Source organism: Ovis canadensis, chromosome 12, assembly GCF_042477335.2.
Source record: "Ovis canadensis isolate MfBH-ARS-UI-01 breed Bighorn chromosome 12, ARS-UI_OviCan_v2, whole genome shotgun sequence".
Lineage (NCBI taxonomy): Eukaryota > Metazoa > Chordata > Mammalia > Artiodactyla > Bovidae > Ovis > Ovis canadensis.
In genome coordinates, this window is record NC_091256.1 from 41,341,269 (window position 1) to 41,359,604 (window position 18,336).

General features: G+C 38.2%; 2 protein-coding genes across 2 annotated transcripts in view; one reads left to right on the forward strand and one right to left on the reverse strand.

Moving 5' to 3' along the window:
• The window catches only part of CNST (consortin, connexin sorting protein), an 89,190-nt gene extending 88,521 nt beyond the window's left edge, over positions 1–669 (reverse strand). The window contains exon 1 of the mRNA XM_069544684.1: positions 325–669. The gene's annotated coding sequence lies outside the window, so the exon portion shown is untranslated. The remainder of the gene's footprint in view (positions 1–324) is intronic.
• Positions 62–18,121, forward strand: TFB2M (transcription factor B2, mitochondrial). The gene is made up of 8 exons (XM_069544685.1): positions 62–1,157; positions 1,818–1,906; positions 8,347–8,500; positions 8,829–8,977; positions 10,987–11,076; positions 13,581–13,643; positions 16,060–16,211; positions 17,395–18,121. The coding sequence occupies exons 1-8, from the start codon at positions 848–850 to the stop codon at positions 17,570–17,572; spliced, it is 1,185 nt and encodes a 394-aa protein (XP_069400786.1). The 5' UTR covers positions 62–847; the 3' UTR covers positions 17,573–18,121.
• The last annotated feature ends 215 nt before the right edge of the window (positions 18,122–18,336 follow it).

The window sequence follows — 18,336 nt, forward strand, 5'->3', positions numbered from 1 at the left end:
ACAGAATGAAAAGGAACAGAAACGCAGAGGAAGCCGCAGGCTCCGCGGGCAGCCGGGCGACGGAGGACCTCCGGGGCGAGTGCCCTAGGGAGAGAGAAATGGGCGCGCGGCGCAGGGAGAGGCCACGGCGGCGAGAGAAAAAGAGGAAAACAGGGGAGCGGAGAAGGGGCGGAGGTGAGGGAACGGGGCTCCACCGCACCCGGGGGGCAGAGGCGGCGCTGCCAGAGGAGGACAGCGCCGGGGAAGGAACGAGGGGGGTCCCAAAGGCTTTCCCCTCGGCCGCCAGCCGGCCGGTCTCTTGCATCTCGCTCTTCCTCTCCTTACCTGGGAACAGGAGACGCAAGGAGGGCTACCGCCGGGCGCCGAATCTGTTTCCAGCCCCGCTCGCTGACATGGCGGCCGACGAGCTGTCACAGAGGTTGCTCAGGTCTCCCGCCGGTCGGGTGGAGGAGACACCTCTCGCCTTCCCGCCCCGCCTCCTGCTCAACCCTCCCGGCAGGCGGGAGGGCGGCCGGCGGCCAGCGACCGCGGAGCATAGAGCGCGGACGGCTAGAGAGGAGGCACAGAGGGCAGACGACCATAGAGTCCGAGTTCAGACACCGCCTAGACGGGCCTTCTCTCTCCGCGGCCGTCCACTCTCAATCCTCCGGCGTCTGCGCCGGCAAGGAAACGGAAGTGACGGCAAAGGCAAGACGGAGAGGTCATTCGCAGGCACAGCGTGGAGTGTTTACTTCCGCCGGCCTAGTCCTGGAGTAGGGCTAAGTGGCACGTGGGGTGTGCTCTGTGTGGAGTTCGTCGACAATGTAACGATCCTGGGCGACCCTGGGACAGGCCTTAGAGGGTGAGAATGTGGGTCCCAGGGGCGGGAATTCCCTCTCGGCTGACGCTTTCAGCCTTTACCCGCGCTGGGCGATTTTGCGTTTTGAATTCCGGAGTGGCGAGGTGGAAGGACGTCCCAGCAGAGAACTGTCGTGGCTTGTATGACTTCCATCCGCAACTGAAGCCTGATGTGGGATTTGGGAAATTGTCCTCTCGCGTGTACAAGTCCCGCTCCGAGACCAAGCGATACGTAACCAGTCCGAGAGTGGCTGAGACCGTGGTGCGCATGCTGCGGGGAAAACGAAAAGCTGGCCAGCTAATCCTGGAGTGCAATCCAGGTGAGTCCCTCGCGGACTGCATTTTCACGTCTGCGTTCTGTCATGACTGCTTCGTTTAAGGAACTTTTATGGCCTGTGTTAATCCTGACTTCACATATTTCTGTATCAATTTTCACTTTACAAAATATTTTGATAAAACATGCTCTTAGATTTCACTGTCTTTCCAGAAGAACTTTTCATTTCGTTAGTGCATTTTCCATAGACCGTATGGGAACACAAGATTTATAGACTTACTGAAGAATAATGTTTTAAAGCACCATTTCCTATCATAAGCAATCAAGTTCTGTTTAAGTTTCGCAATATCTTTGCTATTAAAATATCCGGATAGTCCCTAAGTAACTGGTAAGCTAGAGGCAACCTTTTTTGTTTGTTTTTTTCTTGAGAGGTAGTGGAACATTGTAATTAAGAGAGCAGGTTTTTCACTCTTTGACAGAATGCTTTCAGAGCCATGCAGCACCACATACCAGTTGTGATGTTGGAGTAAAGTGACTGTCTAATCGCCGATTTCCTTATATGTAAATAAGGAGTGTAATATCTACTTTGGGGATGTTGTGAGAATTAAAATTAGATCATACAGATAAAACATCTAATTTCTTTGATATTGAAAAGGATTTTGGTGTTTCTTTTGCAAATAAACTTTTCGTTCTTTTAATGTGTTAGGTCCTGGAGTACTCACCCGAGCATTGCTTGCAAGTGGTGCCAGAGTGATTGCCCTTGAAAGTGACAAACATTTTCTTCCAGGATTGAAGGTATATTTTTGTTTTTTAAAATAATTTATTGTTCAGTCAGCTACATTCCAGTGTTTTAGGGAAGTAAAATTAAGCACACAGATTATTTTTAAACAATCACTCTTACAGGCTATTCCATGAATATCTCCTTACCCTCAGTGGATGGAACAGAGTAAGTATCAATGATTGCTGACTGACTGAAAGATAGGATTCAAACTTTTTTTTTCTAATTCTAGCTCTGCTACACTCTGGTGACTTTGAACAAAATGTATAGCTGGTGTCTCTAGGCTTGTTTCCTCATCACTAGTGGACTATCCTGTGCCTCTTCTTTCTTAGAAGGGGCTTGGAAGGGAGCTTAGAATCTAGTTGCTAATATTAGGTTAATGGAACTATGCTAACCCCGGACTTAAGGACTCAGAGGCTGGAGAAGTTTGATGTATTCTTATAAAACTTCATGGAGTAAAGTATTATCCAAATGGATTTTTTAGTGAATTCAGCTTCATGTATGGCTGACAAGTTCAGTAAACGGTAAAGTGGAAATTCCTGGCCTCATTGCCAGCCTCTTTTTCTTTATTTCTTTCCTTTCCTTCCTTCTTTTATAAATCATTTGATTCAACTCAGGAAAATAAAATGTACAACACATTAGATGGTTGTTTTTCTACAACTGAAAAAAATCAAGGTTATAATCAGGTTATTTAATTGATGTTTAATATGCTGAAATTCCAAAATCATGATGAGAAAAAGGACACTTAAAATTATTCAGAGATTCAAGATCTTGAATGTGACTTAGTAAACAAAGCCATCTGTAATTTCAACCTGGAAATTAAAAACAAGATAGCTTTTATTTTGGTATTTAGAGGGGTGCCTACTTTTGAAGATTAATCTACACATTCAGAGTTTTTCCAAGAGAATGCACTGGTCATAGCAAGCACCCTCTTCCAGCAACACAAGAGAAGTCTCTACACATGGACATCACCAGATGGTCATTGCTGAAATCAGATTGATTATATTCTTTGCAGCCAAAGATGGAGAAGCTCTATACAGTCAGCAAGAACAAGACCGGGAGCTGACTGTGGCTCAGATCATGAACTCCTTATTGCAAAATTCAAACTTAAATTGAAGAAAGTAGGTGAAATCACTAGACCATGCAGGTATGAACTAAGTCAAATCCCTTATGATTATACAGTGGAAGTGACAGATTTAAGGGATTAGATCTGATAGAGTGCCTGAAGAACTATGAACAGAGGCATGACATTATACAGGAGGCAGTGATCAAGACCATCCCCAAGAAAAAGAAATGCCAAAAGGCAAAATGGCTATCCGACGAGGCCTTACAAATAGTTGAGAAAAGAAGAGAAGCTAATGGCAAACGAGAAAAGGAAAGATATATCCATTTGAATCACTGAAGTGAACTGAAGTACAGATGGCATTAACATGTGCTGTTTACAGTTTGTTATCCTGTAGCACAGTGGTTTTCTATAAGGTCAAAGTAAGTCTTAAAAAAATTGAATCAATGAAAAAAGGATAATTAGGGTCTGAAGAATGCCTCACACACAGTATTTCTTGAGAGAATGTAGAACTACCCTTGAAAATGTTTCTGAAACTGTTAATAGAAGTGCAAAATTTAAACGTCTTAACTCTCCATTCCCTCCTCCCCTTAGCAATAACTTGAGCCCAGCCTTTAACTCATTATAAAGTGCAGCCAAAAATGGAGAAGCTCTATGCAGTCAGCAAAAACAAGACCAGAAGCTGACTGTGGCTCAGATCATGAACTCCTTATTGCCAAATTCAGACTTAATTGAAGAAAGTAGGGAAAAATCACTAGACCATTCAGATATGACCTAAATCAGATCGCTTATGACAATAAGTGAAAGTGACAAATAGATCCAAGGAATTAGATCTGATAGAATGCCTGAAGAACTGTGGATGGAGGTTCATGACATACAGGAGGCAGTGATCAAGACCATCCCCAAGAAAAAGAAATGCAAAAAGGCAAAATGGTGGTCTCAGGAGGCCTTACAAATAGCTGTGAAAAGAAGAGAAGCGAAGGTAAAGGAGAAAAGGAAAGTTATGCCCATTTGAATGCAGCGTTCTAAAGAATAGCAAGAAGAGATAAGAAAGCCTTCCTAAGTGATCAATACAAAGAAATAGAGGAAAACAATAGAATGGGAAAGACTAGAGATCTCTTTAAGAGAATTAGGGATATCAAGGGAACATTTCATGCAAAGATGGGCACAATACAGGACAGAAATGGTATGGACCTAACAGAAGCAGAAACTATTAGAAAGAGGTGGCAAGAATACACAGAACTACAAAAAAGATCTTCATGACCCAGATAACCACAGTGGTGTGATCACTCACTTAAAGGCAGGCATCCTGGAATGCAAAGTCAAGTGAGCCTTAGGAAGCATCACTACAAACAAAACTAGTGGAGGTGATGGAATTCCAGTTGAGCTGTTTCAAATCCTAAAAGATGATGCTCTGAAAGTGCTACATTCAGTATGCCAGCAAATTTGGGAAACTCAGCAGTGGCCATAGGATTGGAAAAGGTCAGTTTTCATTCCAATCCCAAAGGCAGTGCAAAAGAATGCTCAAACTACTGCACAATTGCGCTCATCTCACGCTAGTAAAGTAATGCTCAAAATTCTCCAAGCCAGCCTTCAACAGTATGTGAACCATGAACGTCCAGATGTTCAAGCTGGATTTAGAAAAGGCAGAGAAACCAGAGTTCAAATTGCCAACATCCATTGGATCATCAAAAAAACAAGAGGGTTCCAGAAAAACATCTATTGCTGCTTTATTGACTAAGCAAAAGCCTTTGACTATGTGGATCACAACAAATTGTGGAAAATTCTTAAAGAGATGGGAATTTCAGACCAACTGACCTGCCTCTTGGTAAATTGTATGCAGGTCAGGAAGCAACAGTTAGAACTGGACATGGAGCAACAGGCTGGTTCCAAATTGGGAAAGAAGTACATTAAGGCTGTATATTGTCAGCCTGCTTATTTAACTTCTATGCAGTGTCCATCATGAGAAACACTGGGCTGGATGCAGCACAAGCTGGAATCAAGTTTGCTGGGAGAAAATCAGTAACCTCACATATGCAGATGACACCACCCTTATGGCAGAAAGTGAAGAACTAAGGAGTCCCTTGATGAAAGTGAAAGAGGAGAGTGAAAAAAGTTGGCTTAAAACTCAACATTCAGAAACCTAAGATCATGGCATCTGGTCCCATCACTTCATGGCAAATAGATGGGGAAGCATTGACAGACTAACTTTTTGAGCTCCATAATCACTGCAGATGGTGATTACAGCCAAGAAATTAAAAGATGCTTGCTCCTTGGAAGAAAAGTTATGACCAACCTAGACAGCATATTAAAAAGCAAAGAATTACTTTGCCAACAAAGGTCCATCTAGTCAAAGCTATGATTTTTCCAGTAGTCATGTGTGGGTTTGAGAGTTGGGCTATAGAAAAACCTGAGTGCCAAGAATTGATGCTTTTGAACTATGTGTTGGAGAAGAGTCCCTTGGAGTGCAAGGAGATCCAGCTAGTCCATCCTAAAGGAAATCAGTCCTGAATATTGATTGGAAGGACTGATGCTGAAGCTGAAACTCCAATACTTTGGCCATCTGATTTGAAGAACTGACTCAGTAGAAAAGACCCTGATACTGCGAAAGATTGAAGGGGGGAGGAGAAGGGGAAGACAGTATGAGATGTTTGGATGGCATCACTGACTCAATGGACATCAGTTTGAGTAAACTCTATGAGTTGTTGATGGACAGGGAGGCCTGGTGTGCTGCAGTCCATGGGGTTGCAAAGAGTTAGTTGGACATGACTGAGTGACTGAATTGAACTGAAAGTGAAGAGCCATTCAAAGTTTTGAGTGAATTCATATATATGTGCCAGAATAAAAGAGAAGTAATTAAATAGAACCTGTGCAACCCTAAATCAGGGCCTTAAGTGGTGCTCTTAGCAAGCAGTGCTTTTTGCCACCTAAAGACGCTCACTTGTACTAAAAACTAAAAGGATTTTCAGCGTTAATGCTTGACTCAGCATGTTTACCCAAATTTAAAATCCTTCTCTCTGCTAGTCCACTTCCCTGATAAAATTCCTCAGATTCCACATTAACAGTGTTTCAAATAGGAACAGTTTGTTTTCCTATTTGGATGTGCCAGAGATACACATGTTGCAAATTGTGTTCTATGTCACAACTTTTGTAAATCAACTAGTTTTTTTTATTTTTAATAGATGGAGTTATATCTCATTTGAATTGTGAAGACTATTGTTGCAGAAATAGCTGTGTATGTTCAGTAGAAGAGACATCATCATTTGTGGTGGTGGTTCAGTTGCTCGGGTATGTCCACTCTTTGCGACCCCATGGACTGCAGCACGCCAGGCTCCTCTGTCCTTCACTATCTCCCAGAGTTTGATCAAACTGTTGTCCATTGAGTCAGTAATGTCATCCAACCATCTCATCCTCTGTCTCCCCCTTCTCTTCCTGCCCTCAGTCTTTCCCAGCATCAGGGTCTTTTCCATTGAGTCGGTTCTTCACAACAGGTGGCCAAAGTATTGCAGCTTCAGCTTCAACATCAGTCCTTCCAATGAATATTTAGGGTTGATTTCGTTTAGGATTGACTGGTTTGATCTCCTTACTGTCCAAGGGACTCTCAAGAGTCTTCTCCAGTACCATAATTCAAAAGCATCTATTCTTCGGTGCTCAGCCTTCTTTATGGGCCAATTCTCATATCCGTACATGACTACAGCAAAAACAATAGCTTTGACTAGACGGATTTTGTCAGCAAAGTGATGTCTCTGCTTTTTAATATGTTACCTAGGTTGGTCACAGCTTTTCTTCTAAGGAGCAGTTTTCTTTTATTTTTATGGATGCAATCATAGTCCACAGTGATTTTGGAGCCCAAGAAAATAAAGTCTGCCACTGTTTCCATTGTTTCCCCATCTCTTTGCCATGAAATTATGGGACTGGATATACTCTCCTCTCTCACTTTCATCAAGAGGCTCTTCAGTTCCTCTTTACTGTCTGCCAGAAGGGTAGTGTCATCTGCATATCTGAGGTTATTAATATTTCTCCCAGCAGTCTTGATTCCAGCTTGCGCTTCATCCAGCCCAACGTTTTGCATGATACACTCTGCATCAAAGTTAAGTAAGCAGGGTGACAATATATGCCTTGATGTACTCCTTTCCCAGTTTGGAAACAGTCTGTTGTTCCATGTCCGCTTCTAACTGTTGGTTCCTGACCTGCATACAGATTTCTCAAGAGGCAGGCCAGGTGGTCTGGTAGTCCCATCTTTTTAAGAATTTTCCACATTTTGTTGTGATCCACACAGTCAAAGGGTTTAGTGTAGTCAGTGAAGCAGAAGTAGATGTTTTTCTGGAATATCCTTGCTTTTTCTGTGATTCAATGAATCCTGGCAGTTTGATCTCTGGTTCCTCTGCCTTTTCTAAATCCAGCTTGAACGTCTGGAAATTCTCAGTTCACGTACTGTTGAAGCCTCGATTGAAGGATTTTGAGCATTACCTTGCTAGTATGTGAGATGAGTGCAATCGTGTGGTAGTTTGAGCATTCTTTGGCATTGTCCTTCTTTAGGATTGGAATGAAAACTGACCTTTTCCAGTCCTGTGGCCACTGCTGAGTTTTCCAAATTTGCTGGCATATTGAGTGCAACACTTTTAACAGCATCATCTTGTAGGATTTGAAATAGCTCAGCTGGAATTCCATCACCGCCACTTGGTTTGTTCATAGTTACGCTTCCAAAGGCCCACTTCGTAAGGCTTTTGTGGTAAAAGCCTTATTTCAGTTCATTTATGTCCTCAGCCTGTACTTCAATATCCAGGTCTACAACTTCCTACCTACATCTCCACTTAAGTCACATAATAGGTGTCTCGAAATTACCATGACCAAAAATACATTGTTTCCACAGCTCTGTTCCTTTCCCTATTGCTAGTTTGTTTTAGGGGTCCTCTTGAAAGTAATCATTTAAATGCTAAATTTAGAAATAGAGTCATAGGTATAGGTTGAATTCAAACAGTTAAGAAAGCTTAGTTTTGTGGGTTGTTTTTTTAAACTCATAACTTTAAATTGCATGTTCACTGAAACCTTGTTAATACCTGTAGAATTTTCTGTGCATGAGAACCTCAGGGTGCACATCAAAACATTGCTTTCTTCTGTTTGATTTTTAGTGACTTCGAATTAAGTTTGCAGAGTCTGTAGCTAATACTTCCTTTCACTAGTACGTTCTCTCACTAGTACGTTCTCCAGCACTGCCAGGTGAAAAACATACGGGCAGTAAAAAGATTGAGATACATTTTATGTCTTCTAGCAGGCAAAGAGCTTTCCTTCTGTTGCTGGCTCTGACTTTAGGAAAAGTAAAGGAGAAATTAAGAGGAAGCTAGAGAGTGAAACGCTAAAATTTCTGAACAAGTTCTCTCTGTCTGTCTCTAGTCCTTACGAGACAGTGTGAATGGAAGACTAGAAGTGATATATTGTGACTTCTTTAAACTGGACCCTAGAAATCGTGGCACAGTGACACCGCCCGTTATGACTTCAGATATGCTTTTTCAGTATTTGGGAATGAAAGCACATCCTTGGAAAAAAGGTGATTTTTGTCTTTCAGTAGAGGCGTATCTTATAGTTCGTCAGTTTTCTTTAGCAGTATACCAGGCTTGTTGGGATTTGTGTAAATATTTACATAGTATAGTTTATGGGCAGTTGCTCTTAAATTGATTATGGCTTTTCCGTCACCTAGATTCAATCAGAGCAGTTTTGTAGGGGCTAAGTTCTAGATTATGGAATGATGCTAAAGGCTTAGTTTTCATTGAAGTAACTTTAATATAGTTTGTTAACTTAATTTGACTCAGTAAAGTATACTCATAGGAAAAAAATGTTAAGAATTTATTTAAATACTTTGCTTGTATTCTTAACAGGTTTCCCTTTAAAAGTAGTTGGGATCTTACCAATTAAAACTGAGAGAAACACACTTTGGAAAATTTTACATGACCTGTATTCCTGTTCTTCTGTATATAAATATGGACGAGCAGAACTAAATTTGTTTGTTTCTGAAAAAGAATGCCGGGTAGGTTGTTACAAGTACCTTAAGTTTTTGTTTTGAAAGAGTTCTGTGATTTTTATCAGATTAGTCTTAATCTGCATGATTTTAATTTGGGCTCATGACATTTAAGAGTATCGAGGTTTTTAAATTTCTGTAGAGCACTCCTTAGGTTTTCTTTTTTAAAAGGTTTTTTGTGTGATAAAATATACGTAACTAAAGTTTACCATTGTGACTATTTTTAAGTGTACAGTTGCATGGCAGTAAGTACATTCGCGTTGTGTACAGCTATTACTAGCATCCATCTCTTCACAGAACTTTTTCATCATTCCATTCTAAAACTGTGTATCCACTAAACAACTAATTCCCCTTCCCCCATCTCCTGGACCCCTAGTAACTGTTGTTTTATTTTCTGCCTTTGTGTTCCTCATGTAAATGGAATCGTACAGTATTCCACTTGGTGCCTGGCTTATTTCAGTTACTTATTCCACTTTTTAGGGTTCATCCAAATTGTAGCATGTGTCAGAATGTCATTCCTTGTTAAGGCTGAATAATAACTCCATTGTGTATTTACACCACCCCACCATCTTTCATTTATCCATTTTTATCAATGGATATAACGGACATGTAGCACTGTAAAAGTTTAAGGTATATAGTATAATGTTTTGACTTATATACATAGTGAAATGATTGTCATAATAAGTTTGGTAAGCATCCATCATCTCATACAGATAGAAATTTAAAAAAAAAATAACTTTTCCTTGTGAAGAGAACTCTTGGGATGTATGCATTTGTTTCTTGAAGTATAATTTATCTAAACACTACATTAGTTTCTGATACATATAACATGGTGATTTAAAATGTCTGTGTATTAGAAAATGATCACCATGGTAAGTCTAGTTAGCATCTGTCATCACACAGAGATGTATCACTGAGTATATTTCCCAGACTGTACCTTTCATCCCTCTGATAAATCTATTTTGTAACTGAGAGCACGTGCCTGCTAATTTCTTTGTCCTATTTCATGTATTCCCACACCCCCTCACCTCTGGCAAGCTTCCGTTCTGTCTGTAATTCTGTTTCTGTTTTGTGTCTGTTATTTGATTTTTAGATTCCACGTGTGAATAAAATCATACAGTCTTTGTCTTTCTTTGTCTGACTTATTTGATACGACTTAATACTCTGTAGATCCATCCTTTGTCATAAAAAATGACAAGAGATCATTCTTTTTTAATGCTGAGTTATATTTTGTGTGTCTGTGTGTAATGTATATATATGTGTCTATATATATATACATATTTTTAAAGACCATATCCATCTTTATCTGCCTTTACCCACTGAACTGTCAGTGGGCACTTGGATTATATTTTTTTCTTGGCTGTTCTGAATGATGCTGTAGTGAACGTACAGTTTAGATTTTTTATTCTCTGAAATCTGAGGGCCTCTTAAAATCCTTGAAAGTTATGTTTCTTTGCTGCTCAGAATGCTTCATGTTATTCATGTTTTAATCCAAGATAACTGGAAATGCTTATTTGTTTAAGAGCTACAGATTGGGATTGGGATTGTGGGGGATCAGGGTCCAGAGATGAAAAGATGATTTGCTCACCCAGATCCAAATAGTAAGTAAATGGTGACTGTCCCTGGAAAGAGAAGAACTTCCCAGATGGCTCAGTGGTAAAGAATCCACCTGCCAGTGCAAGAGCCACAGGAGACGTGAATTCAGTCCCTGGGTCAGGAACATCCCCTGGAGTAGGAAATGTCAACCTCTCAGGTGTTCTTGCCGGGATAATTCCATGCGCAGTGGAGCCTGGTAGACTACGTTCAGTCCATACTTAGCCCATCAGCTCGTATATTTAATGTACATGATGATATATTTCAGTGTGAAAGTTTAAGGAGACTTTTACTTGAAATGGTTAAGATTTTGCATTTAATTCTTATTTTCTTTCATTTCTAGACACTATTGAGATATTACTGTTACCATTTCTAGATACTATTAAGATCTGACAGTTGATTTTGGTGTATTTTCCTTTTACTAGAAACTAACGGCAAATCCCCAAACTCCAGGCTTGTATCAGTCATTAAGTGTGCTCGGTCAAACAGCTTGTGCGATCAAGGTCCTGTGTACGGTGAGTAAAATCCGTCTAAATTTCAACAAAGAGCTTCATTGTTTTTCAAAGAGGCTGCATTTCTGTGACCAGTAAATGAAGAAAAATTAAATTTCTTTTTTCCCAAGTATTTAAGATAATAGAGCACTGTGCTGATGTTTTGTGTCACAAATATGTATTTCATTGTAAAAGTTTTTATTCTTTTACAGTGGAGATTTTACCTTTTTAAAAAATTTGATAGCTAATAGTCAATTACAAAAAATTTTTCCCTTCTATCTAAACATTTTTCTTGTTTTTAATGGCTATTTAATACCTCATTTTAGAGCATTCTCCTTTTTAGTTTATTTCCTTAGGCAAGATCAGAGCTGTCTAATAGAAACATAATACAAGCCACATATGTAATTTTACATTTTTAAACAGTAACGTTATGAAAAGTCAAAAAAGGTTATTGTATAATTTACATTCTTCCTTGTGTAATAAAATTCCAGTGTGTATTATACACTTAAAACCAATTCATACTGGATGCATTTTATGTGTTCAGGAGCTACATGTGACTTGTGGCTACCATTTTGTGTGTGTGTCTGCCATTTTTAAAAGAGGCCTAAAGTATAAGAAAAAAAATGATAAATACCATTTCTTTCCTAGCATAGTTTGCCCATTCTGTTTTTTATTATGGTAGATTATCCATCAAGATATTGTTAGAAGTAATATGTCTGTGAATATTCTACGAATCCTTGTTCTTCCAAAGATATATTTGCTTAATTTTAAAGTCGCGTACAGTGTTTCTCCATGTAGACTCGTCATTGCTTTTGTCCACATTAAGATCTTCAGTACGTACTTGGCCATTAGAATGTGGTCTCATCTGATTTTAGCTTTTGTTCCGATTCTGGCTTTTCCCTCCAGAGCATCCCAGGTTCTTAGTTTGGATCTCTCTGTACCTTGTCCTGCTTCTGTCATGCTCTCATCCTTTTTTTGTATTCCCGGGAATCTTTTTCGCCTTTGACCTTCATGGCACTGACCCTGCCTTCTGCCCATACCATATAATGCAGTCTTGGTGCTGTCATTCTTGGTTTCCCTAAAATCCTCTCTTAACCCCACTGATCTCTTCTCATTCTGTTAGCTTTTCATCTCAGCTCTTCTCTCTTCCTGACTTTTGTTTCGTTTCTTCATAGAGGCCCTCAGAGGACTTCAGCTTTCAGGATAGTTTTATTGTTTTTTGCAGTGTTTATTTTCAGAAGCCCTATGTTGACTTTTGCCGTTTATTAACCTCCAGAAAGGACAAGTTATTCCAGACCCAGCATTTTAAACAGTTTTCCATTACATTACTATGTCTGCTACTGGAGGGTCTGTTGTTAAACCCAGTTCCCAAAGTCTTGTAGGTTTTCCTCTCCTGTGGGTTTGGTAAGTAGAAATGAGGTCTTCTCTGTGCCCATTGCAGAGCCCTAAACTTCTGTAGATAGACCAGGTGTGGGAGCATGCTGTGCACTGCCCGCTGCTACTGTTGTTGCTCTGCCTTCCTCCTCTCAGTGACGTTCGTGAAACTGCTGAGAATTTCACAGATGGGCAACAATTGCATTTTTCATTCTATGCCAGCAGCAACTGCAATTAGTAATAAATTATCATTTTTGACAGTAGACTTGCACACCTTACACTCTATTTTGTCTTAGTCTTTTAAGTCTGTGTCAAATGCTGTTCTTTTGGAATTAAATGTATGTGTGTATGAAAGTGAAAATTGCTCAGTTGTGTCCAGCTCTTTGCAACCCCATGAAGCCCAACAGGCTCCTCTGTCCATGGGATTCTCCAGGCAAGAATACTGGAGTGGGTTGCCATTTCTTTCTCCAGGGGATTTTCCTGACCCAGGGATCGAACCCAGGTCTCCTGCATTGCAGGCTGATTCTCTACCATCTGAGCCACCAGGGAATCCAAATATGTGTCTAATCTATGTACACATATGCAATAAATTCTTGTGTATATATATATACACACACACACACACAAACATACATACACACACAATTTTTCAGTTGGGTCATCTTTTAAAATGGCTTCACATACAAAATTGTTTATACCAAAGTTAGATACAAACAAGTAATGATTCTTTTAAAAATTGACATAGTTTGTCTCCTTACATGTCCCAGCATATTCATATCAGTGACTTTTCCGCTAAAGTAGAACAGAAACATCCTCAGTATTGATCTGATAGCCCCTAAACTGATTGTGCCTATAATAGAGAAATGCTTGCTAACTTAAGAATGTATTTACATAATTATATTAAGGGCAACCGTGTTTATCTAAGCAAGTAATAGAGTATTAGTATTGGGATAGACCTTTGACCCTCCTTTTATCTAAAAAGAAGAAAAATGTGTATGATTTAACTGTCACATATTTTTCTTAAATTTAGTTAGACTTGGCTTTAATTTATTCTGCTGTATAGGCAAGACATTTTTTAAGGTGGTAATGATGTGTGGCACTTTGTCCAAAAAGAAATGAAGGAAATGTATTTTTAAAATTTATCTTCCCTCAAGGAGCCTACCTCATCATTTGACGCGTATACTGTAAAGGGACAGCTGGAAAAGCAAAGGCATAGGGTAAGAATGAATGAATACCTTTTCCTTTCTTCCTCTAAAAGTAACATACTTTGTTTTCTTTTGCATTACCTGGTATTCTGTATTTACTGAAATTTTAAATTTTAGAATATCTAGAACTTTTAAAAATATATCTTATTGCTTTTAATATATATTCAAATTATTTTGGAAAAGAGTTGTATTTTTCAGCTATTTGTACAGTGAATGCCAGCATAATAATAGGCTTAAACCCAGATTCTGTCTTCTCTTTTTAATTTTTGAAATGAAGACACGTCTCAAATTTGGAAAATGCGGTTAATAGTCATCTAATTTGATAAACTAAAAACAAGATTGTATTTTTTCCCTTTCTAAGAAACCAAAGTGATGATGTTATAAAGTGATCCTCCGTTTAGGTTATATAGAGCTACTTATAACAGTTTTTGGACTCAATTCAGAAGTTCCACTTTGGGATTAAATGCTAACGATGCACTAATCTCAGTGTGTTAGCTCAGTCTGACGTTCCCAATCGCTTCCTACTTTGTTTTTTTCCTCACTCTTGCCACTAAAGGAAAAAAGGAAAATTTTCAATTTTTAAATAATCCTGATTTCAGAGTAACCAGCGATCATTGTAATTTTAGTGGTATTTCCCTGTTTGTAAACATAATTTATGTAGCCTCACAAAATAAGAGTGCATTTTGGCTTGGCACCACTAGGTATTTATCCATATGACCTGAAAATGAGTAAGTCCCCTACATTTAATACACTTTCTCATTTTCTCATTGAAAGTGTCAAAAGGTAAAATATTTTTTGGCTAACATAATTGTTGAAACTTAGAGATGAAGATGAAATAACCAAATGTTACATTTCATGCGAAATTTTTATTCAGATACTTCACATGTGTCTTTGATGTTGGTGTGTTCATAATTGTTAAGAAGCACCTTTAGATATTTAACAGATTGTTTTAAGCACATGATCTTCATTGTCCACATGGTTTGAGATTTCCACTTTTTTGAACCCATGTTTTTGTGTTGTTCCTGGAAATTTTTTCTTAAGCTATTAAATACAAATAGCCATTCATTGACATCAGGGAAGTTTTTTTTTCTTCCTTATTTATCAAATGAACCAATATCTGTAACTCCAGATCTATATACAAGGTGCTTTTTAAATTCACCTTTAAAAAACTTGTTAACAATGCTTTCAATTGTGTTATTCCCCTCCCTAGTTAATAATTGCTGAATATTTTAAAACTTTATTGCCTTGCTTTTTTTTTCTTCAGCTACAAGAATTCAAAAGTAGAAACCAAAGCTGAGTGAAATTTTATTTTTTGGCCACCATGTCTTCCACAGATAGTATTTTTGTTTACATACGTGTATGTATACATCTTTTTTTATAAAGAAAGGGATTGTTGTATAGTAGCTGAGTCATGTCTGACTCTTTCACGACTCCATGCACTATGGCCCACCAGGCTCCTCTGTCCATGGCATTTCCCAGGCAAGAATACTGGAGTGGGGTGCCATTTCCTTCTCTGGGCGATTTTCCAGACCAAGGGATCAAACCCATGTCTCCTGCTTGACAGGTGGATTTTTTACCACTGAGCCACCTGGGCAGCCTAAATAAGAGATTATTAGCTAATATGTGAGATTTCCTAAGAACTCAAACATAAGGCTCCCTCTGCTCTGAGGAATTAATTTTAGGGGGGAGAAACAGCTTAACGTTACATCAAGTCATATACAGTTTTTATTTTAATCTGTATGACACTATATACTAGAGTAGGTTGGCAAACCTTATGTGTAAAAGAGAATATTTTATGCTTTGCAGGCCACATACAATCTATCACATATCCTTTGTGGGTTTGTTGTTATTGTTTGTTTTCTAAGAATCCTTTATATGTGTAAAAACCATTTGTAGTTCCATAGTATATAAAACAGGCAGGCCGTGGTTGCTAACCCTATATTTTTAAAAATCCAAATAAAAATTATAAGGCAATAATTTTTTTATGTTTAGTAGTTGCTGTTATGCCTCAAATACAGAGGAGACTCAGTATATTTGAGTGTCACATTTAGGATTTCATTTTCCCCTGCTTACAAGTTAAGCAGCTGTTACCCCTGTGTCCCTTGGAAAAATGTGAAATTGCTTGGCTGAGTGGTGTGCGTGCAGTGGGTTTGCCTTGCAGCTGAGGAACACAGAGCTGGGGGCATCCTTCCCTTTTATAGCAAACATTTTGTCCTGTAGAGGGGCACTGTCTCATCCCCCAAGAGAATAGCCCAGGTTAAGAGCAACTGGGGCCTTGCTTTATTGGCACATCCAAAAAGAAGCTCTAGAGACATGCAGTGTCTATGATGATTCTGTCTTCCAAAAGGTAAATTGAATGCATCAGTGAACAGTGTCTTTCACGGGCAATATTTCATGACTAATATGTTTTATTTTCCTTTCTCTGCAGGAATCATTAGAACAAAACCTATGTTTTATTCAGTTGACTCCTCATAGAAATTTATTTACAGGAACCTTAACACCTTTTAACTATGATGTATTTTTTCACATGTTAAGGCAATGTTTTATGAAACGCAATGCCAAGCTAATAGACCATTTACCGTAAGTAAGAATTATACAAGCAAATACAAAAGTAGCAACTTAATGTGAGAATTGTGCTTTCATGTTAACAGCTTTGTTTTTATATCTTTTATGGCTTCATTAACAGTGAGGGACCATGTTTTCGTTCATCTATTAATATTGCTTCAAAATACTTCCTTTTCGCTGGTACATATTTTGAGGAAAATATATTTTCCACACAATTTTCCAGTTGAGGAAATTAATTTTCCAATTAATTTTCTTAATTTTCCAATTAAGCTGTCCTGAGCTTAATTTTTTTCCCCCTTGTTTGAAAAAACAACTAGGGATGCTTAAAATTTGTTTTATCTTTGTTGAGATTAATCTACATGAAGAACTGGCTCCTTGGCCACTGGCATTAGTGGTGGCATACCCACCTGCTACATCTTGTCATTGCCTGTCCTTGGTGGTTCTGTTTCCTAACCAAAGTAGGCACAAATCATTATACCACCCTAGTTCTCCTACTGTGGGTCATACTCTGTATTTCTACCTAAAGCTTTGGAGATCCTATGAACTGCAAGGATGTTTATACCCGTGACCAGGATTCCATTCACAGTCAGAAAAGTATCGGAAATATTTTCCACCAAAACATTTTACTACAATTGTTTACTTGTTATTGTCAGAGGCTCACTGGTGGTTTCTCGCTAGACCAATACAGAATAAGGCAGTGCTTATTTATTTATAATTTATAATTATAAATTATAAGTTTATTATCTGCTTCTAATTTATTCACAGTAATATTTACACAAAAATGGGAAAAATTATTTCCTCTTTGAAAACAGACAGTAGTTCCTGCTGTTTGTATACTTACTGAACTTCTACATAAACATAAATGGAGTTAATTTTTTTGCAAAGAGAGTTAAAAGATGAAACAGGTGGGCAGAAGAATATTTTGAAGGACAAATGTTAAACTATTGTTTTTCTTAAGAACTGATTAGAACATGTTAAAGCCTAAATCTGCTCTTTTCATTGCAGGCAAGCCATGAAACTTTAGGAATAGACATAGGTAAAGCTATATATAATATGCAGGCTCTTAAACTTAATAGGATTAATTTACATATATTGTTAGACATTTAAAATTGGGCTTAGAAACCACCTCTGTCAGCATTCACTGCCAGTTTTGTTATGAAAAATATTTAAGCAGATTTACTTTGTGTTTATTTTGCAGTTCATTGAGTCCAATTGATGCAGTGTATATATTGAAGCAAATAAAAAAACCTAAAGATGTGAGAGTAGTAGATATGTACCCTGAAGACTTTCAGCGCCTTTTTGAAACCATAGAATGTTCAGAAGATGATACTTGTAAGTGGCTATATGATGAATTCATGGAGGATACACTCACATAGTGAAGTGGACTGCTGAGACATTAACTGGAGCTGCTTATTATTTTGAAAATTATGACACAAATGAAAAAGAACTGAGTTTGAAAAGCTCACATCCTTTCAGAAGATAACTGTTCTTGTTTTGCACAACTAGGCAGATCATTTCTTCTGCCACTGATAATGGTGTGTTGGATAAACAGTGGTTGCTGTTTTATTCAAATGAATGAAATGAAACCGTCTGTTAATTGTGGATTTAATAAAATTGGATTTGTTTTGTTTTAAATTCCTATCTGTTGTAAGCGTACTAGTAGTTATAGGGTATTACTAGGTGAAATTCAGTTTTAGAAATTCTTTTGGCCTTATAGCATATGCTGTATTTAAATTTTCCATTTTCACTGTCGATTTTTATATCCTCCTGGGGGAGCAGAAGAGTGTATATAAACGTGGAAAGTAAACTGATTTAATTGGTTTGTTTTACTTTTCAGTTTATTGAAATGAACTGTACTGTACAGTTATTTAACTTTTAATATGGTTTAAACTTTTTTAGAAATTAAAATATTTTAAGTAATAGGATTTTGTGACTTTTTGTTTCTATCTGTTCAAACATAAAACTGACCCTGACTTACTCACTCTAAATTCTGTCTTGTATAGTCGATGTACTTCAATGAGTTATTCAGTCTGTTATTCAAAAGTTTCATGCATTTTTGTTCCATCAAGAACATCTGAAGTTAAGACTTTTACATAAACCTAAATGGAATTAAAAATATCTATCTTCTTAGCTCTTTGAA

Bases quoted from the DNA above. Each gene is read 5' to 3' on its own strand.
- TFB2M (XM_069544685.1), top strand. From the start codon at position 848: ATGTGGGTCCCAGGGGCGGGAATTCCCTCTCGGCTGACGCTTTCAGCC. The intron at 1,907-8,346 runs GTATATTTTTGT...GTCTGTCTCTAG, and splicing joins ATTTTCTTCCAGGATTGAAG to TCCTTACGAGACAGTGTGAA. The intron at 11,077-13,580 runs GTGAGTAAAATC...TCTTCCCTCAAG, and splicing joins CGATCAAGGTCCTGTGTACG to GAGCCTACCTCATCATTTGA.